Source organism: Heloderma suspectum, chromosome 2 (assembly GCF_057233095.1).
Source record: "Heloderma suspectum isolate Gila_16-S chromosome 2, 16-S_ref, whole genome shotgun sequence".
NCBI lineage: Eukaryota > Metazoa > Chordata > Lepidosauria > Squamata > Helodermatidae > Heloderma > Heloderma suspectum.
In genome coordinates this window covers 366,164,049-366,185,505 of record NC_139459.1, presented here as the reverse complement: position 1 = coordinate 366,185,505, position 21,457 = coordinate 366,164,049, and the positions used below count along the sequence as shown (strand labels likewise).

The following is a 21,457-nucleotide window of genomic DNA, read 5'->3' as shown; positions in this document are numbered from 1 at the left end:
GGGTAGCTCCGTTGGAATTCTGACTGGTTCTGACTGAAACCCAGAGCAGATTTACTGCCCCACTGACATCAGAACCAGCAGCCTCCAGTGAAGTTCTGATCCTATCCCCAAACTGGGTTCAGCACCTTAGTTAGCTCCTTTAGACTTCTGACTGGTTCTGACTGAAACCCAGAGCAGATTTACTGCCCCACTGACATCAGAACCAGCAGCCTCCAGTGAAGTTCTGATCCTATCCCCAAACTGGGTTCAGCACCTTAGTTAGCTCCTTTAGACTTCTGACTGGTTCTGACTGAAACCCAGAGCGGATTCACTGTCCCACTGACATCAGAACCAGAAGCTTCCAGTGAAGTTCTGATCCTATCCCCAAACTGGGTTCAGCACCTTAGTTAGCTCCTTTAGACTTCTGACTGGTTCTGACTGAAACCCAGAGCGGATTTACCACCCCACTCATACGAGAGCCACCAGCCTCCACTGAGCCTATGCATGTTTAGGCAGAAAAAAGGCCTACAACTCCCAGCATGCCTCTGCCAGCATAGCTGGCAGGGGCATGCTGGGAGTTGTAGGCCTTTTTTCCCTGTCTAAATGCATAGGATTGTGCCTTTACTGTGTCAAAGGATAAGAAATGTACTTTCAAGTCTAATGCAGAAAGAACGAAAGAAAAGGGATTCAGGTCTCAGTAATTTGGGAAGGCCAGGCTAACTCTGGAAGGGTTATTTCGGAATAGCCGGCTCTCCCCAGTAGCAAGAAGCCCAGAGGAAAGCTGCCACGCCTTGCCTGAAATGGTTAAATCTACCGAGCCCAACTCGACTTGCTAGCAAAGCCTGGAAATGTTAGACAGGAAGTGTCTGGAGCTGCTGTGAAGCCACTTCCTGTTCCCCCCCCCAAGAAAGCCCTGGTGGTGGGAAAGTGGCATTTTAAAATAATCTTTGTTTTCTCAGGCTGGTGGGGGAGAAAGTGGGTCTGGATCAGAACTGGGCCCCCACGCAGGCTATGCATGGGGCAAAGCATTGCTAAGCCAGCAGGAAAAGGTGAGTGCAAGGGGGGGGGGGCGTTGAAAGCTGAGAAGTCGTTTCCAAAAGAAAGAGGGGTGGTGGTGGTGGTGGTGGAACACACAAAGAAGAAGCAGCAGCAGCAGCGCAGAGGGAATCGGAGGTTTCAGAAGGAGAGAGAGTGGCCAAACCAGATTTGCTAGATCTGGGAGGGGCGGAGGGGGGGGAGAGCCAGACTAAGTAGGAGAGGACTAGAGGCATGAGTGGCTGAGTTTTGGGGGTGGGGGGAGGGAATGATACTAAACTCTTCCCAGTGTTTGAGCCCCCAGATCGATCACCTCTTGATAATAAAGCCGAACCCTAAACCCAGTCGATCGGCTGTTGACAATAATGGCGAATAAAAGGCAAATTTGTTTATTTATTTCTTGCATTTATATCCCGCTTTTTTTCCTCTCGCAAGGAACCCAAGGCGGCTTACGTTTTCCTCCTCCTCTCCGTTTTATCCTCACAGCAACAACCCTGTGAGGTAGGTTGGGCTGAGAGTCTGTGACTGGCCCAAAGTCACCCAGTGAGCTTCCATGGCCGAGTGGGAACTAGAACCCGGATCTCCCGGCTCCCAGTCCGTCACTCTCACCACTACACTACACTGGCTCTCCAGCAAAGGCTGGAGTGAGACTTCATGTGCGAAAAATGTCTTTGGATCCGGGGCACAGTAGTTGTTGTTGTTCAGTCGTTCAGTCGTGTCCAACTCTTCGTGACCCCATGGACCATAGCACGCCAGGTCTTCCTGTCCTCCGCTCTCTCCCGGAGTGTGCTCAAGTCCATATTCATTGCATCGGTGATGCTATCTAGCCATCTCATCCTCTGCCGTCCCCTTCTCCTTTTGCCTTCAATCTTTCCCAGCATCAGGGTCTTTTCCAGAGAGTTTTCTCTTCGCATTAGGTGGCCAAAATATTTGAGCTTCAGCTTCAGTATCTGTCCTTCCAATGAGCACTCAGGGTTGATTTCCTTTAGGACTGACCGATTTGACCTCCTTACAGTCCAGGGGACTCGTAAGAGTCTTCTCCAGCACCACAGTTCGAAAGCATCAGTTCTTCGGCGCTCAGCCTTCCTTGTAGTCCAGCTCTCACAGCCATACATTACTACTGGGAAAACCATAGCTTTGATTATGCGGACCTTTGTCAGCAAGGTGATGTCTCTGCTTCTTACTATGTTGTCTAGGTTTGCCATAGCTTTCCTCCCAAGGAGCAAGCGTCTTTTAATTTCATAGCTACAGTCTGCGGTGATCTTGGAGCCCAAGAAAATAAAATCTGTCACTGCTTCCATTTCTTCTCCTTCTGTATGCCAGGAAGTGATGGGGCCAGATGCCATGATCTTCGTTTTTTTAATGTGGAGTTTCAAACCAGCTTTTGCAGTCTCCACTTTCACCCTCAACAAGAAGCTCTTTAGATCTTCTTCGCTTTCTGCCATTAGGATGGTATCATCTGCGTATCTGAGGTTGTTGATAATTCTCCCGGCAATCTTAATTCTGATCTGTGATTCATCCAACCTGGCATTTCTCATGATGTACTCTGCATATAAGTTAAATAAGCAGGGCAACAATATACCCCAGTACTGCTTTTCCCACCCTTTTGTTGACTATGAGTGCTTTGTTGTTGTTGTTCAGTCGTTCAGTCGTGTCCGACTCTTCGTGACCCCATGGACCATAGCACGCCAGGCCTTCCTGTCCTGTGCTCTCTCCCGGAGCGTGCTCAAGTTCATCATATGAGTGCTACTCCATTTCTTCTAAGGGATTCTTGCCTACAGTAGTAGATATAATGGTCACCTGAATTAAATTCGCCCATGCTGGTCCATTTTAGTTCGCTGATTCCCAAGATGTCGATGTTCAGTCTCGCCATCTCGTGTTTGACCACCTCCAGCTTACCTTGATTCATTGATCTGACATTCCAGGTTCCTAAACAATATTGTTCTTTACAGCATCGGACTTTCTTTTCACCACCAGACACATCCACAGCTGAGTGTCCTTTCGGCTTTGGCCCAGCCGCTTCACTCTTTCTGGCGCTACTTGGAAATACCCTCTGCTCTTCCCCAGTAGTATATTGGACACCTTCCGACCTGAGGGGCTCATCTTCCGGCGTCATATCTTTTAGCCTTGTGATGCATTCCATGGGGTTTTCTTGGCAAGAATACTGGAGTGGGTTGCCATTTCCTTCTCCAGTGGACCACGTTTTATCAGAACTCTCTGCCATGACCTGTCCGTCTTGGGTGGCCCTGCATGGCATAGCTTATGGCTTCACTGAGTTATGCAAGCCCCTTCGCCACAACAAGGCAGTGATCCATGAAGGGGGGGGCACAGTGGTAGCAGGAGTCAAAAGGGGCCGAGAGGTTTTGGGGGCATGACTCTTCAGGGAGAATGTTGCAAAGACATCTGGCAATCAGTGCTTGTGTGATGTCAACTTTCGAAGCAAACTGGAGAAAAAGAAAAGTCAGAATAAAGCCGTACCAGGGTGCATGTAAACACCTTGCTTTGAACAGATTATTTGCCTAACTTCTAATTGGTGGTAGAGGCAACGCTGGACCTAGGGGCCAGGATCCAGAGCCCCACAGCCCAGGAGAGCCAAGCAACCCCCCAGGGAGTGGCAGGTGATCAGGGTAGCAGAAGCAAAGTCCAGTTTGATTCCTGTAGTCTAGTGAGCTTAAAATGCACAACTGCACATGCTCACGAATGTGTGTGTGTTTTTTATCAGGGCTGGCATATATTCTAACCTGGTGCCCTCCAGATGTTTTGGCTCTCAGGATTCCTGACCATTGTCTCTGCTGGCTGGGGCTGATGGGAGTTGAAGTCCAAAACCTCTGAGGGGCACCAAGTTGGGGGAGCCTGTTCTAACACGTCAGGAGCAGTTGCAAAGCAATGCTGGTTGCAGGTGGTGTCGGGGGAAGAGAGATATTGCGTGCTTCGCAACTGAAGGAATACTCATGGCTGTCTAAAGGCAGGTTACCAATGAAATAAATAAATGCCCCAAAGTGTTTACTTTGAGACTGTGCACAGGAGGAAAAAGTTCTTTGTCCTTAGACAATAAGGCAGGAGTGTTGAACCTCTCTCTGCCCAAGGACTGAATTAGGAGCTGTTGGCAGCTGCATTCTGGGTGAGGCCAAAATAGCAAATGTACCAGCATATTTTTATTTTTGCTTCAAGCTCTTCCTGCCAGTAGCTAAGCCGTAGGAGAGGCCTTTCAACCTTTTCGAATGGGGAAAAGCTTGCACAAAAGCTGGGAAACCACCAAACACTTGGTGATTGGGGGAAAGGGGGTGGGGTATGGGAAGGGGGCGTGGCCTTTGGGGGAACCCCAGCGGGCCAGCGTTAGCTGATGGAGCTGAGGCTAAGCACCCCTAGTTTAAGGCTTAGATGGACACCTGTGCGTTTCTGCCCTCTTCGGGCACTGTGCTGGAAGAGGGAATTGTAACATGTGGAGGTGGTATGGAGTACAAGGTTGCACACACTGCACTACAACTCCCAGCATTCCTGATCATTGGCCATGGTAGTTGGGGCTGATGGGAGCTGAAGTCCAAACATCTGGAAGGCACCGAGTTAAGGCAAGCTGCTATATTTTTTCCATTTAATTTACGTCTGACTTTACTGTTGACATATTTTTCCTCTCTGCACCTGTGTGTGTGTGTGTGTCTGTGTATATCCCTGCCAAATGCGGTTCACACTACAGGCATCAGGTGCAGTGGACTGTAGTCCACGAAAACATATGCCGTAATAAATTTGTTAGCCTAAAAGGTGACACAAGACTCTTCATTGTTTTTTGCTGCAGCAGACTAACACGACTACTGCTCTGTAAATCAGTTCTGGGTGATTTGAAGTTGGTCTCTTCTTCTCTTTGTTATCAAAATATCATTGAGCTCCACAGAGGACAATGTCACAGCCCCATGGAGCTTACAATCTAGAATGATTATTTTCTCTCACCCATCTTTGTCTGTTTCCCTGTTCAGGAGAAACCCGTCTGCCTAACTGAGAAGGGTGGCCACGTCCTGCGGCTGGACGAAGACCCTCGGTTGTCCCTTTAAGAGAAGCTTCTTGAGAAGCCTTTAACCCTAAACGGTGCTGCCTCAGGAGTTGGAGGCTGCCCTGCACTGGAAACAAGAGACTGGGAGGTTAGACCAGTTGAAGGGGGAGGAGGGAAGTTCCGCTGCCACGGGCCCCAGGCCTGGAAATGGAGGAGCAGGACAGGGCTGGCTCCAAATTGTGGGATGGATCACCAGGGGAAAGGAAGAGAGGCCTGCAGATGGTCCAAGCTGGGAGCATTGGGAACTTCCTGAGTGAGGCTCCCTCACAGCAGATTAAACGGGAGCCGGACGAGGGGCTGCAGCAACAGCAGCACTGGGAAGCCCAGTGGCAGGAATTCCTCAAGAGCGTGCAGGCGCCTGGCTCCGAATCCCAGCCTCAGCTTGTGTCAGAGGAGGTGGCCAAGGACTTCCGGGCCTCCTTCCGGGGAGTCGCCGATGCCGCCCAGTGGTCCGGAGGAGGCTGGGTGGCTCAGTCCCTGCCGGCCCTCGGCGGAGAAGCCCAAAAGGTCTACCGCAGCCTGGACTCCCTTGTGAAAGTGAAGGAAGAGCTTCCGTGCAAGGGCACTGGCCTCCCCGCAGAGACACGGCGCCAGCGCTTCCGCCAGTTCTGCTACCAAGAGGCCAGAGGGCCCCGGGAGGTTTGCCACAAGCTCCGGGAGCTGTGCCACCAGTGGCTGAGGCCAGAGAGGCACAGCAAGGAGCAGATGCTGGAGCTGCTGATCCTGGAGCAGTTCCTGGTCATCCTGCCCCTGGAGATGCAGAGCTGGGTCCGGGAGAGCGGTCCGGAGAGCTGCAGCCAGGCGGTGGCCCTGGCCGAGGACTTCCTGACGGGGCGGCGCGACGGCAAGAGATGGGCACAGCCGGTGAGGAGGGGCTCATCATGGGTTGCCGTGAAGCAGGCCTGTGAGAGCCATTCTCTCTCTTTTTTATTTTTAAATGGACCAGGTATGGGAACCTGGGGCCTTCCTGATGTTGCAGGACTACAACTCCCATCATCCCTGGCCATTGTGCTGGCTAGGGTTGATAGGAGTTGTAGTCCAGCAACATCTGGAGAGCAGCATGTTCCCCAAGGAGGAGGTGCTGAGGATCAAACCTGGGACGTTCTGCAAGCAAAGCCCGAACTCTCCCACTGAGCTCCAGTCCCGCCCCGCACACCTTCCAACATCTCGCAGCTAAAAATAGGGACACCCGTGCATACTTTGGAGGCCCTTTTCTCCTGTCAAGGATAACTGGCAAACCTCCGTTCCATTTATTAACAGCGGGTGAAAGCTCGGCCTCGACTTCTATATGTAACAGGGTGGACAACTTCTGAAGTTGCCCTTCCTGCTGCGCCTTTAATTGTGCTTTGGTCACAGCGTGTGAGTGTGTGACTGTGTGTGTAAATCAGTGTGTGTGTCTGTGTGTGTGAATCAGAAGTGGGGAACCTCACACCCAGGGGCCAAATCCAGCCATTCTGGGGGCTAAATCTGGCCCTCAAGGCTTCTCCAGATAGACCCATCCCCTTCCCCTTAGCCCTACCCCTTTCCTAATCCCCATTCCCTTAGCTCCACCTTTTCCCCATCCCCTTTCCCTTAGCCCCACCCCTTTCCCATAGCCCCATCCATTTCCTTGTGCAGGTTTTTCCCCCATTCTAAAAGGTTGAAATGCCCCTCCTAAGGCTTAGCTACTGGCAAGAAAAGCTGTAAATACATTGATTGGTTTGATATTTTTGGCTCTTACCCTTTCCTCTTTGGCCCTGCCCACCACTGGAATGCAGCCCCTAAGAGCTTCTTCAAAATTGAATTCAGCCCTCCAGCCGAAAGACATTCCCCACACCTGGTGTAAGTGTCACCATCTGTTCATTGCTGGGGATCATGCAGAGTTACAAGGGCTGCTTGAAAAGTTGGTAATCGTAGTTGTATTGAATGAATGAATGAATGAATGAATGAATGAATGAATGAATGAACGTATTTAATTAATTTTTAATCCGTGCAACAAGAAGTGTTCTGTGGGCGGATTACAAATGAATGAAAGAATAAAATACAATACCATGGTTTAAAGAATAAAATACAATACCAAATAACAAACAGCACAGACATATAAGAACAGCCATACAATCTAAAAACGAAGTCTCTAAAATGTCTGGGAGAAAAGAAAGGTCTTTGCCTGGTGCCGAAAAGATAACAATGTAGGCGCCAGGCAATCGTCCTTGGGGAGGGTATTCCATAAAGGGGGATCCACAAACAAGGAGGCCCTGTCTCTTGTCGCCACCTGCCTAAATTCCTTTGGTGGGAGCACCTGGAGGAGGGCCTCTGAAGATGACCTAAGGGTCCAAGAAAGTACATATGGGAGGAGATGTTCCGTTAGATACTCTGGTCCCAAGCTGCTTAGGGCTTTAAGAACATAAGAGCCATGCTGGATCAGACCAAGTATCTATCTAGTCCAGCACTCTGTTCACACAGTGGCCAACCAGCTGCCTTTGGGAAACCCACAAATAGGACATGAGTGTAACAGCATCCTCCCGCCCATATTCCCCAGCAACTGCTATCTAGAGGCATACACTGCCTCTGATACTGGAGGTAGCACATAGCCATCAGGACTAGTAGCCACTGATAGCCTTATCCTCCACAAATTTGTCCAGTCCACTTTTAAAGCCATTCAAACTGGTGGCCATCACTTTAAGAGCTTTTCTACACAAGGCATTTATTATGTGCTCGTGATTCCTTATTCATGATTGTTTACGGGTTATTTAGATGATGTCGTGGTCCTCCAGCTTCACTTCTGTTTTTTCAGAGCACTTCCATGGATTTTTTCAGAATGGGGAAAATGGGGTATTATTTCTGAAAGCCCTATTTCTACTTGTGTATTTGCGTTATTCTTTTATAGCACAGCACTGCCTAGAGGTTGTGTAGCAGAAAAGCAGGAAAGGAAAAGCTCTTTGTGTAGAGCTCGGATCTCCATTCTGTGACTACAGAAAGTAGATACAGCGATGAACAGCCTCATGTAGAAAAGCTCTAAATATCAACAGTAACGCTTTGAACTGGGAAAACGGAATTAGTTGTAGGTATTCGGTGACTCTGCAACAGCCCATCCTGTTGCAATTTCTGAAGTACAAGGTGTTGGTCAACTTACTGTAATTGTTTTTTTTTTCTTTATGTCACTTTACTGACACAGTGGATGGAAAGCAAATGCTTCCTGAACTATTAAAAAGGTATCCCCCAATGGCAGAATTGGTGAATAACTGGAGACAGAAACCAGAAAAGAGTGCTGTGCCTGGTAAACGGTAGGGCCATGCATTCATCTCAGATGAGGCATGCGTTCAAAATGAGGATTCCCACCTCAGAGATATTTGGATCACCTTGGAGTCAAAGGGGGTTTGGATCTGAGACAGTCCAAGGTGAAGGAAGGTGGCTCTAAGGGTTCGGACCTGATTTGGAGCCTCAGCAGGGCTGCTAAAGTGTTTTTTTTTTTTTTTAACTGTTTGATATAGTATTGTAACCTCCCACAAGCTCTCCATAAATGGGAAAAACCAGGCAGAAAATACCAGCATGGGGGAGGCAGAGAAGGCAGGGATGTAGTTATGTGACTGACAGCTCTAGTTCCCAATCAGGGAGTTACTTTACCAGGGCTCGCCTTTTTAGTGCTTTGGGGAGGGATGTAGAAAGAACGTATCAGAAGCTGTGTCAGCCATTTCTCTGCTTTTTTGCTGGTTGATTGGTGGTTCAATGGCAGCCGTCGCTGCAGAAATGCAAACAAGATTTTTGAAAAGCCATAATAATTTAAAGCATGCGAGCCGGCATGAAAACCCTATATAGGGTAATGAAAAGGCTGCCTAAATGAAACCGGAAAATGAAAAGTGAAGGGGACAGAAGCGAATTCCACAGAAAGGCCCCCACCCCACCCCTTTGCACATCCCAACAATCTAGCATTAATCCATGTTAGGGTGCAGAGAAGACTCAGTAATGCTGCTAGAGATGTGAAAGCATGGGGGGAAAACATGGGAGGAGGAGATGGGAACAGCAGGGGGAAAAAAGTCACGAAATACAGAGACAGCCCCTCAGAAAATGGCTTTCTTCGGTGTTTTTTTTTCCTGTGTCTTCCCCGCTCCCCCACCCCACCCCATCTCCCTGTCCCCAGGCTGAAGCAGAATCAGATAATTAGCTGCAGCATGATCCCTCCCTGGAATATACGCCCTCCCATCTATTCTTTCAGGTTCCAGCGCCTTTCACAGAGCTGCCTGTGAATTCTTCTGAAGCAGACCAGGTTCCATTGGACACTTGGAACAAGCAGTTCTGTAGAGGAGCCAAGCAGGAGCAGCGCAAGGAGGGGAACACCCTAGGTAAGCAGATATGCAGCAATCATTTTATGATCATGGCGGTTCCAGACTCTGGGATGTTTCGCATGAGCAAATCAGCCCACCGTAGGTTGTTTAATCCACGGCAGAAGGGGGCTGTGGTGCATTCCGGGCAGAATTTGCATATTCAACACCCGTCCGCAGCTTGTGTTGTGTGAACCTGGAGACTGTGGGTTATGGGAGGGTTGTTTAACCCACAGTCCCTGGGTTCACATAACACAACAAGCTGCGGCCAGGCACTGCATATTCAAAATGGCTGCCCACATGAACTGAAGCCCACCGTGGCTTAAATAAGCCATGATGGACTGTTCAGTCATGTGAACTAGGACACTGAAAGACCTATCCTCCAAGAATTTGCCCTGTCATGGGTGCTTCCACATTAGAGCCCTTTAGAGCAGGTGAGCCATTGATGTCCCTCAATTAGATTATTGATTGAGTGATTGATTGCATTTATATCCCGCCTTTTTTTCCTCTTGCAAGGAACCCAAGGCGGCTTACATTATCCTCCTCCTCTCCATTTTATCCTCACAACAACAACCCTGTGAGGTGGGTTGGGCTGGGAGTCTGTGACTGGCCCAAAGTCACCCAGTGAGCTATGGACTCTCACCACAGATGGAAATAGAATTAAAATGGAGGTTCAACACAGCTAGGCCTGGTGCCTAGTTGCCAGCCCTGGCAGCTGCTAGAGCTCAAGTTCTCAGGCAGGACTCCCCTTTAAATTTTTTCTGTCCTGGCCAGGCATTCTAAGCAGCGCTAGGTGTCTGGCCCTAGCTGCCCTTTTAGATTCCCACAGTGCCCCTGACTTAGTGCCATATAGGGGCATTATGGGAAATTGAAAAGGTGCCTTGACCCTGCTGCCCAGTGCTATTTGAAGTGCTGCCACCTCAGCCAGGGGGCGTGCAAGAGGACAGGTTGCCTTGGGTCCCCTCAGACCCAGAGCCAGTCTTGCAAGCAGCCCATAATATATTGCTTTATTATCCAGCAGTGGCCTTCCTCTTGGTCAAGATCCTCCTATAGTTTAGTCTACTCTTAGTAATAACACTTTGGTATAGCTTTCACATGCTCCAAAGTGCTCCATGCACATTTTATATTTAAGTTGCAATCCTATGCACGTTTAGGCAGAAAAAAATCCTACAATTCCTACGTGCTGGCTGGGGCATGCCGGGAATTGTAGAACTTTTTTCTGTTTAAATATGCATAGGATTACACCCCTAATTAATTAACATGCTTCCCAGTTGGCAGAGGCCTTTGGGATAGTTTACAATTTAAAAACAAATAAACAATGGTAAAATAACAACCAGAACAATAGATACAAGAAAAATATCAAAATATTAAAATTTTAAAACATTAAAAATATTAAAAGAGTCTGCTTAATAGTCAGAGCATCAGATTAGAAATTAAATGCCTGCTGGAAGAGGAAGTTCTTAACCTAGTGTCTAAATGTACACAGTGAAGACGCCAGGCGGATCTCCCTGGGAAGGCATTTCAAGGATGGGGGGCCACCGGAGAGAAGTCTCTTCCCCTGGTAGCCACTCATCACAACAGTATTGGCAGTAGCACTCCGAGAAGAGCCTCTGATGACAATCTTAGCAATTGGGCACGAACACAGCAGTCGGGTGCAGTTGTCATCCCTGTTACAACCCCGTAAGGTAAGCCAGATGCAGTGGAGGCTGGTGGCTCTGATTCCTTTGGGGCTGTAAATCATTTTGTGTTTCAACCTGAACCAGCCAGAATTCTAAAGGAACTATCCAAAGTGCTGAACCTATTCTGGGGATAGGCGTCAGCACCTTGGATAGCCCATTTAGAGTTCTGACTGGAACCCAGAATGGATGCACAGCCCCTCTGGAATCAGAGCCACCAGCCGCCACTGGCCAGACATATTATCCACCCTATTGCCAAGGCGCAGGACTGAGGCTGAGAGTGAGTGGCTTGCCTAAGGCCATCTGGTGAATTCGTGGCAAAGGCAAGATTGAGGTGTATAGACTTTTCATAGGTAGGATCAAAATTTGATTTGTGTAAAGGCAAGATTCGGACCAAGGACTTCCTGATGTGTAGCTCAGTCTCTTGCCAGCTAGGCGATGCTAGCTCACAAATACGTTCCATTCCGCAAAGGTCCTTTTGAAAGCTAATTGAAAGCTGCCTGCTTGGGGGATCAGCCCATGCTGATTTGGGCTGGGAGATAAGTGAGGAACTGCCTCTGGCTTTGCTCCTTGAATAGCCTATAATTGCCTCTGTGCCACTTACTTTTCTCATGAGGAAGGGCTGTGGAGCGGGGGTGCAGAACCCTGTTCGGGTGACGGGCCCCAGCACACCCTCCATGGGCTGGAAGACCCTTGGACGTGGCTAGGCCCACGGTTGCCGTCTGAGCCGGTCTGTCTTTGTGTTTCTCTGTGCTGAGGGAGGCATGAAGTGCCACGCCTCTCTCAGCATGGAGAAAGGGACCCTGCCAGCGCGGAGTCCTCTGCCACCATAACGGAGAGGATTCCCCTGTGTGCTGCTCCACCGTGCAATGGGAGGGGAGCAGCATGCAAAGGACGCCCACTGAAGGACCCCCAGAGGCTCTGGGGGTCAGATTGGAGAGCCCAGCAGGCCAGGGGTTCTGCAGCCCAAACCTGGAGTCTTCTGAGCATCCCGTGCAGGGCGGGAGGAGTGACAGAGGCCACCTCCGCCTCCCTGTCCTCCTGTCCTGCAGATTTTGCTAGATGGCTTTTTTGCCCGTCTAGCAACAGTGCTTCAGAGTGGGAAGGAAGAGGCTGGAAGAGGTTCAGGATAGCTCCTCCCTTCCCCGCCCTCCAAAATGTCCCCTTTCCCCCTTTCTGAGGTGGCAACCAGCACTTTTCTTTCCACGCCAGCTGCGAGGGGGCAGCGGGGGGCAGATTTCTGACTCCCTCTTCCAAGGTCAGGGTGCTGCCTCCGACCTCAGAGGGAGAAATCCCCACTATCCCATGGCCCCTCAGTGTCCAGGGGCCACAGGATTGCTCCCTTAATTGCTGATTCCTCTTGTTATTTCTTTTCAAGTGGTGCTATTTGTTTGCCATTTGTAGTGCTATTTCTCCATTTAGAAAAGAAACGGGCAACAAAATAAGAGGGAATCATTGTTTTTCAGTTCAGAGAATAATCCATGGCCAAGGCCTGGCTTGTGTCTTGATCCTCTTCTTCTCCCTGCAGCGGACGGCAGACAGGTGGGAGAGAACCTTTGCCATTCGGAAGATTCCGATCAGGTGGAACCACACGATGCCTCCATGAGAATAGGCTTAGTTTTCCAACATTACGAAGAGGAGACCATGCTTTTCGGTCAGCAGGGAACAGCAGGGAAGAAGAAGAAGGACCCAGAAGATAGGACAGGCGATGCCCTGGCCTGTTGGGAAGGCGACTTCCATGGGAAAGAAACCAAAGCCCAGGATTGCGAGGAACTGAAAGCCCGTGCCGACGGTGAAGGGGGTGTCAGACCGAGTAGCGGCCTCCTTAAGCATGAACCAATCGCCCCAGACGAAAAGCTGTTGAAGTCTTTGGACTGCGGGGAAACGTTCCCTCAGAGCTCCAGCCTCATCCCCCATGAACGGAACCACACAGGGGACCGGCGGTTCAAGTGTTCCGAGTGCGGGAAGAGCTTCAATCAGAAACGGTACCTCACGGGGCACAAGAGGATCCACAAAGGAGAGACCCCGTACAAATGCTCGGACTGTGGGAGGAGCTTCAACCGGAAGTGGAACCTCATTGCTCACAAGAGGATCCACTCGGGGGAGAACCCCTACAAGTGCTCGGACTGCGGGAAGACCTTCAGCCAAAAGGGGAACCTCATGACCCATGTGCGGATCCACACAGGGGAGAAGCCCTACAAGTGTGCAGAGTGTGGGAAACGATTCAGCCAGAGGGCAGGCCTGACGTCCCACAGGAAAAGCCATATAAAAATCAACACCGTAGGGAAAGCTACTGTGGGTTATCTGATTTTTTTAAACCTCAGTGAATCTGCACAGGAGGAGAGCCCTGTAGAAGCTTAGGAGAGTGGAGGAAAGCTTCATGCAGAGCTCAGAACGTTCCTGTATATGAGAAAATAGATCACATAGGAGAAAAACCTTAAAATTTCTGACTGTAATAGAAACAGGGTGTGGACACATATTATTAAGGATCAGAAAATCTCCAAGAGGTGGGGGAAAATTATCTAAATGGTCTGACTGACTGACTATGGGGCAAAATCATCACACTTAGCTAATTGACAGACAAGACCCAGTTTGCACAAACAGCAGGCCACATGCCAAAATCGTTCCTGGATTCTACCATTTTAAACTGAGGGGAGGGGTAGATTGCACAATTAAAAATGTCTCTGTAATTTTTTTGAAAAATGCCTCCCTATAGGAACCAAAATGTTCTATCGTAGACTGGATTGCATCATTCAAAACATCTCCATAGTAAAAACAAACGAACAAGCAGTCCCTGCACATAGAAACCTAGATATCAGGGAGGAAAATTCTATCTTCACCCTCTCCCTGCAGAGCCAGCCTTAGGGGTGGGCGAGTTGGGCAGTCACCTGGACTGCGGAGCGGAGCGGTGCATCAAGCTGAGCTCGGTGGCTGTGTTTTTTGAATGTACAGCGTGCAGTGAGCCAGGGTGGCAAAAGGCAAGTGTCTGTAGCCTTTCTTCCAAGGTTCTACAGGCTGTTTGGGCACCAAGTACAAAACTGATCATCCTTCAGTTAGCTTTAAAGTATGTTTCTTTTTCGATTTCCACTTTGATGTCATTTACGCTAGGTCAAAATCAGCGGAACACAGCTTTACTCTGAGGCAAAGTTACCGAGCACTTAGCACTTGAAATACTGCAAACACTAGAAGCACTATATAAATAACAATAAAATAAAGCCGGAAGAGGTCAGCTGGATACCCTTTTTATTTCTAACTTTCCTTTACTATTTTTAAAGGTTAAAAATAATAGATATTCTAAAATAAAGGATGCTTACCAAAAGCTAGGAACTGCTACAGAACAAAAAGTATCGCAAGTCAAACCTGCGATGGTAGTTCTGCGGTGTTGCATAGCGCACTGCCACTGCTCCCAACGTTCTTTCCAAGCTGTGGCTTGTGCAAACTGCAGCACAGTGGCTGAGATCAAGGTTTTGAGCAATGTCGTTCTTGACGCACATCGCACCTACACCAGGCCCCATAAATCCTCTGGGTGGCTCTACAAAACTGACTGGGGGCGGGGCGGGGTGGGGGTGGGGGTGGGGGAACCAAAGGCACTCCTCGCCCAGGGCACTGTTTATCCCAGGCCAGCCCTTTCTCTCTGATATGCCGTTTTTCTATGTGCAGGGCTTTGGAGAGGTGAGGGAACATTAAAATATATGAACACCTCCCTCTTCCCCACAGTCTGATGTGATGCAGCCCAGCAGCAGCCTTACCGTGCGATCTGCTGGTTGTGTAGACTGGCGTTTAGGCCTGTGAGGAGTCAGCAGAACTGCATTTGCTAAAGACCTTTTCAAAAGCCATATACTCCTGTTTGGTATACTCTGGCATTTTTCGTCCTAGGGTCCCCTTCATGTACCCGTTTGAGTGCGTGCTGGCTGTCATTCAGGACATGCAGAGGTAAGTCAGGCAAGTGTGCGCAGAAGGTACATTTGGCCCATTTGCGTGAACTGGTAGGAAAAAAAATGTGAGCTTACCCGAGAATGTACAACCTCTCTTGCTCAGTGGGACTAATCCCCATCTAGCCCAGTATCCTGTCTCCAGCAGTGGTCAGCCAGATGTATCGGGAAGTTGCCCGTAGGCCCTGAAGGTGAATGTCCATCCCACTGATTTGTCCTCAGCAGTCAGTATTCAGAAGCGAGGAATACTGCCTCTGTACATGGAGGTTCCATGTTTCGTCATCATGGGGTGGGGAAGCTGGCAATGGGATAATGGATTTGGCATCCAGATTTAGTTTCAGTGGAGCCGGCAAGAAGAGGAAGCCAGGACCCAGAGGTACCGGAGCTGGCTTTTTGCTGTAGGTTCTGATGTCAGTGGGCTAAAATGCACACTATATTAATTGTGTTGCATGTAGCCTAACCTAACCTTTTGTTTTACATTAGTGTAACCACATAGCCCGCCCCCCCCGATCTGGATTAGGACCATCGCATGTGGGAGGGTGTGGGTTTAAACCTCCCCCCCCCCGCACCACAGCCCCTATGCATGGAGGCTGAAGAAAGAGGGTAAAAAACCTCCATTGGTGCTAATACAGGTTCGTTCTTTCTTCCTTTAGCCTGTGGGTGTGGGGGTAGGGGCGTGTGGCAAACATAGTGGGGAATTGGCTGGGTGCAGTGGAGTGTGGTGGCTCCGATGTCAGTGGGGTGGTGTATCTGCTCCGGGTTTCAGTCAGAACCAGTCAGAATCTAAAGGAGCTACGCAAGGTATGAAGCACCTTGGATAGTTCCTTTAGAGTTCTGACTGGTTCTGACCGAAACCCGGAGCAGATACACCGCTCTACCGACATCGGAGCCACCAGGCTGGGTGGGAAGCACCCCTCACCACCACACCACCCATGCTTGGTGGCCCCAGTCCAGATCAGGGCCCTAGGTGCTTACACTGAAGTTAAAAAAAAATTGGGATCAGCATTTAATGTACTGTGTAGTTTTGTTGTTGTCGTTCAGTCGTGTCCGACTCTTCGTGACCCCATGGACCATAGCATGCCAGGCCTTCCTGTCCTGCGCTCTCTCCCGGAGCGTGCTCAAGTTCATATTCATTGCATCCGTGATGCTATCTAGCCATCTCATCCTCTGCCGTCCCCTTCTCCTTTTGCCTTCAGTCTTTCCCAGCATCAGGGTCTTTTCCAGGGAGTTTTCTCTTCGCATTAGGTGGCCAAAATATTGGAGCTTCAGCTTCATTATCTGTCCTTCCAATGAGCACTCAGGGTTGATTTCCTTTAGGATGGACTGATTTGACCTCCTTGCAGTCCAGCTCTATTTAAATCGATTTTCAAGCGTTCTGTCACACTACAGCAGCATTCCTCAAACTGATCCCCTCCAAATATTTTGGACTTCCAACTCCCAGCAGGCCCAGTGACCAGGTGAGTTATTAAATACAAGGCTGATTCAAAACAATATTATTAAACAATATTATTATTAAATACGAGGCTGATTCGAAACAATATTCTGAAGAGCACAGGCGGGTGTGTCATTTTTTACGTTGCTGTTTTTGCTGCCTTGGCACTGTAAAGTTCCAGTATGATGCATTCTGGGATAGAATTTGGCCATCCGCCATCCCAATAAACCTCCCACAGAGTGTGGGCTATTAGTTGGTATAGAAATGTAATCAATAAATAAATTCCCACAGATACACTTTTCCCCACAGTGCGACAGATGGAAAGAGAGGCAGTGTTGGGCCTACTTCTCACAGGCCAGACTGTGTTCAGGCCGAACCACTTCAGCGTGCAGGTGATGTTGTACATGATGGAACGATCTTCCATACCAAAAGAAAAGAAAAGTCTGCGCGCATAAAAAGCTAGCTTGTCAGGATGGAGGCTATCCTGGAACCCTTCTACCTGACATTCTAGTTTTTTACACGCAGGGATATATTTTTCTCCAGCGGAAGGGCATTGAGCCAAGTGAGTCCCTATCTGCAGTCTTCTTGACTACTAGATTTCCAGGCAGAGGGATGTGTTTTTTTTAAATTCAGAAATCATTTTGTCTTGTGAACCACCACTTGCAGTCTCTGCAATGGTACTGCCCAGGTTTATCACTCTAGTGAGAACTTGGCACTGGATACTCCATGGAAACCTCAGCACAAGCACAGAACAGAGAATGCAGAACTCGCCCTATACGGGTCTGTGATCTAGGATGCCCAGCAGTGTGTGTTGGGGCAATCATCCTGGATCACACGGACTTACAGGGCCAGAGTATCCCCTTTTGGCACTATGACTCCCCGGGGCAATTCTAAGTGTGATGCATTCTGGGCTAACATGGGAGATTTCCTTGCCTGTGAACTTAACAGTTCCGTGTTTAACCCACAATGCACTGCGGTGTGTGTGGTCCCAGATTATGACTATACAACCCCCAATGGAGTTGCGCGTGTCGACCGAACCCAACTACCATGGGTTATTCAAGGGTTAAACAAACCTAAAAGTAGGGCATGTGCTGTGGCTCATCGTGGGTTAAGTAACCAAAAAAACCAAAACTTTAGATTTTGGATAATTAATAGTTAGGTTTTTCTGACAGTAATCAACAAACCTGATCAGCAGCCTCTGAAGGCCCAAGCGTGTCTGAGAAACCAGAACTGCATCATCAGCATACAAGAGGACAAAGATCTGTGTGGATCCAAGCTTAGGTGGATGGGAAGGTAATGAGCCTAACACACGGTGTTAATAACCCACGGTGAGCCTGGTGTGTCGTGTGAACCTAGTCTCAAGAGTCATTGGTTTCATTACTCCTGGAGAAAAATTATGGAACCTGTAGTCCAACAACATCTGGAGGACCGCAACTCCCATTCCTGATCTTTGGCTGTGCTGGGTGGGGCTGATGGGAGTTGTAGCCCAACATTTGGAGGGTACCAGTTCTCCTGGACGAGATGGACCTAGCAAGTCACGTTCAAGTGCTTTACAAACTTTAGCCCCACCATGGCCCTGGAGGAAGGTGTGATCAGGGCTTAATTTTGTGCCACGGTCCTCAAAATCTCAGCCTGGTGAGCTTTTAAAAAAATTGTTTATCAAAACGTATAGTAAGGGATTTGTTTTATGATAATAAAAACCAGTGCATTTTTCCCAGCCATCCTGTGTATAGAGCATTATTTCAGATAAATTCAGCAATTTCCTCATTGCTTACCCTGGCCTTTGCTTTAGATAGGACATGGAAACTGGGAAAGGAAAGGGAAATAAAATAAAAATCTTGTTCCCAATAGTCAGAAACAGGCAGCTTCTGTTTAAAGGGGGGTGGGCTAGGACACCATGCTCATACTCTGAGCATGTCCGTAGTGTTTTTCCATTGTGAAGGGAACCAGCATTAATTCCTCTGCCTTTAACTATAGCCCTATCCAGGCATTTGCCTGCAACACTCTTTAAGGATAAAAGTGGGGACAGGAGGGTGGGAACATACATGCCTCACCTCCAAACATCCCTGCATGCTCAGCTACCTCCTAAGTCTTCACACATTGAGAACAAAGGTCTGCATGAGGTCTTGTAAGCGCATTCAGGCTGAACACACAAAGCTCCCATGACTGGAAACCGGGGAGAAAAACTCATCAAAACCAGTACCATTAAAAAACAAACCTCATCAAAATCAGATACTGTCTGTTACATAACCAGTTCTATTATGCAGAAGGTCCCAAATTCAATCCTTGGCATAGAATCATAACAGTTGGGAGGGTACCCTTTGAGGCCATCTAGTCAAACCTGCTGTTTGATGCAGAAAATCCAGACCTCGAACATCTCCAACAGATGACTGTCCAACTCCAATGTCTGCCTGAAGACTTCTGGCAAGGGAGAGCCTTCCCACCCACCAATACATAGTCCCATTGTCGAACTGCCCTTACCCTTTAAGAAAGGGGTCCCCAAACGTTTTAGGCTGATGGGCAGGCACATTTGGAATTTTGAGTGTGTCATGGGCACTCTCACAAAATGGCTGCTATGGAGGGGGCTTGTCCATTCATAAAATGGCTGTCATGGTGAGCATGAGCAGCCACAGCACATTCTCAGAAAGCAAGTGGGCAAGACTAAAAGAAAAGTAGCTTGCCCAAGAACCTACGTACAAGGCAGAGCTGGATGCTGAGCTCCAAATCACAAAACCATTCTTTTGAACCCAAATAAAGATGGTGCTGGAGGGCAGCCTTTTGCCAGCCTCCCAGTTTAAATACAAAAAACCTTAAGAAATAAAACAAAAATCAGGAGGGCAGGGAGCCTGGAAGATGCCAAGAGAGGTGTCTGTGGGCACCACTACACTGGAAATTCCAGCTTTAAGTAATTTTAACTAATGCACCACCAAAATCTACACTACTCTAGCCTAAGCCCATTAGGCAACATAGCTCAGGGGCATAAGGCAAGGGAGAGGGCAGAATTCTGCTCTCAGCTGCACATACCCATTGAATGTAAACATTAGACCATAGGTCCCCAACCTTTATGGTCCTGTGGGCACATCTGAGAATTTGAGAAACTGCTGTGGGCACCACCACAAAATGGCTCCCATGGAGGATGTGGCTAGTCACGTAATGGCTGCTTTGGGGGGACTGGCTAGTCAAAAGACAAGTAATTCACCCATGAAACAGAGTACAAGCAGAGGAAGGGCCTGAATTTCAAAGCCCATCCACATATTTGACCCCATGGAAGCACAACAAAATACCCGTTTAAGATTGCAATCCTATGCATGCTTACATGGAACTCCACGGGAATTACTTCTGAGTAGGCGTACATAGGCTTGCTTGGCTCATCCTATCACCTTCGCCCCCCACACACACACACACCCCTTTCCCCCAACCCCAAAGGAAACTACCTCCAGCCCCCAAAGGAAAGAAAACATTTTCCCTACCTTGACCCCAGACTCAGCCATTCTGTTCCCCACATGGTGCCTCCTCCTCTGTCTGCCATCTGAGTCCCCAGCTGGGAAAGTGCTGTGTATGTGTGTGTGAGAGAGAGGGGGGGGGGGACAAGAAAAGGGTCTGGGGAGAGAAAAAGCGAGGCTAGGGGCTGGGAGGAAGAAATAGCACGGTTAAGGGGTGAGAGGAGCATAAAGAGCAAGGCTAGGGAATGGGAGGGAGGGGGAAATAGCGAGAGATAGAGACAGGCTGGAGGCTGAGGGGAGAAACAGCAAGGTGAAGAGGTGGGGGAGAGAAGGAGCAAGGCTAGAGGCTGGGAGTTGAGAGGGAGAGCAAACAGGAACGGTCAGTGTGGGCGGAAGATTGGGCCAGCCCAGGACACAACTTCTTCCTTCTCTTCCAGCCCCAAACAGCTGATCAGTAGCAGGTTTAGGAGCAGGAAGGAGAATCTGGTGGCCTAACATTTTTCACATTTTTTTAAATTAAAGATCAATTTTTGAAGAGGGCAGGAAGTGGGGAGCTTCCCAGGCGCCATTGGAGGTTCCTGTGGGCGCAGCGTTGGAGTGTTAGGGCAAGGCACCCTCTGCTTTGTAAGTGAATGGGCAGACGCATGAAGAAACCAACATGGCCACCCCATCATGTCTAGTTTGGCTCAACAGATCGGGATCTGTGGCTCACAGGGAACAGCTTGCCTAACGCCACCCGGAAAGAGGATAGGGAATTCGCTGCAGGGAGGATCCTGCCACACAGCTCATTAAAAACCTAGGAGGTGCTGAGCTCTGCTAGATCAGACCAAAGGCCTATCTAATCCAGCATTCTGCTCACAGTAGCCAACCAGATGACCCCGAGAAGACCACGAACAGGACACGAGGACAACAACAGCCCCATCCTCCGTTTGCTTTCATGAGTTCCAAGATGACACAGTCACTTTCTCTCTAGATACCCACCACTTTCTCTTCAGCAGCCAGTTCTTCCCTTGCAGTCCGTGTTACATCCAAGATAGTAGATCCCCTTCTCCACCTTCTGAGATATGAAGCAGCCAGCCAAGCAAGGCAAACATTTAGTGGATGTTCCATTCTTAGCAGAATTAAGCAGATTTCTGGATAGTTGAAGTTCCTCATTACTTCCATGGCAACACCTGGCACCCTCCAGATGTTTTGGACCACAGCTCCCACAATCCCTGTCCATTGTCCATGCTGGCTGGGGCTTATGGGAGTTGTAGTCCAAATCATCTGGAGGGGGCCCCTCCTTGATGCAGGAAATCCAGAGCTAGAGCATCCCCAACCAATGGATGTCCAGGCTCCTGCACACTTTGTACATGCCCAAAGGGCACTGCTGCGCTCATGCCCTGCTTGTGGGTTGCTGGTCGACTGCTGGTCGGCCACTGTGTGAACAGAATGCTGGACTAGATGGACCCTCGGTCTGATCCGGCAGGGCTCTTATGTTCTCAAGGCAGTCTCTGTACACATCCATCTAGTAGCTAAAAAACTGGCTGGTCACTGCAAGTTATTATGTGAAATTCATTCATGGGAAGGAAGTGGCAAGGGAGTCACTTCTGCCAACACAGTTGATCCAGTTTAAAT

The 21,457-nt window shown here is 49.0% G+C and overlaps 1 protein-coding gene across 3 annotated transcripts; it reads left to right on the top strand.

The window, feature by feature from the left end:
* Positions 1-842: 842 nt before the first annotated feature.
* LOC146355880 (uncharacterized) lies at positions 843-19,983 on the top strand. 3 transcript variants are annotated; one of them, XR_014787202.1, is made up of 6 exons: positions 843-1,028; positions 4,986-5,923; positions 9,252-9,378; positions 12,562-13,540; positions 14,910-14,966; positions 17,570-19,983. XR_014787202.1 is itself a non-coding variant. In XM_084830918.1 (4 exons), the coding sequence occupies exons 2-4, from the start codon at positions 5,207-5,209 to the stop codon at positions 13,392-13,394; spliced, it is 1,677 nt and encodes a 558-aa protein (XP_084687044.1). In that variant the 5' UTR covers positions 843-1,028; positions 4,986-5,206; the 3' UTR covers positions 13,395-15,003. The 3 variants fall into 3 exon arrangements, 1 of the variants encoding a protein (XP_084687044.1); XR_014787200.1 differs by lacking the exon at positions 17,570-19,983 and adding an exon at positions 16,707-16,733 and having other exon boundaries at positions 12,562-14,966; XM_084830918.1 differs by lacking the exon at positions 17,570-19,983 and having other exon boundaries at positions 12,562-15,003.
* The last annotated feature ends 1,474 nt before the right edge of the window (positions 19,984-21,457 follow it).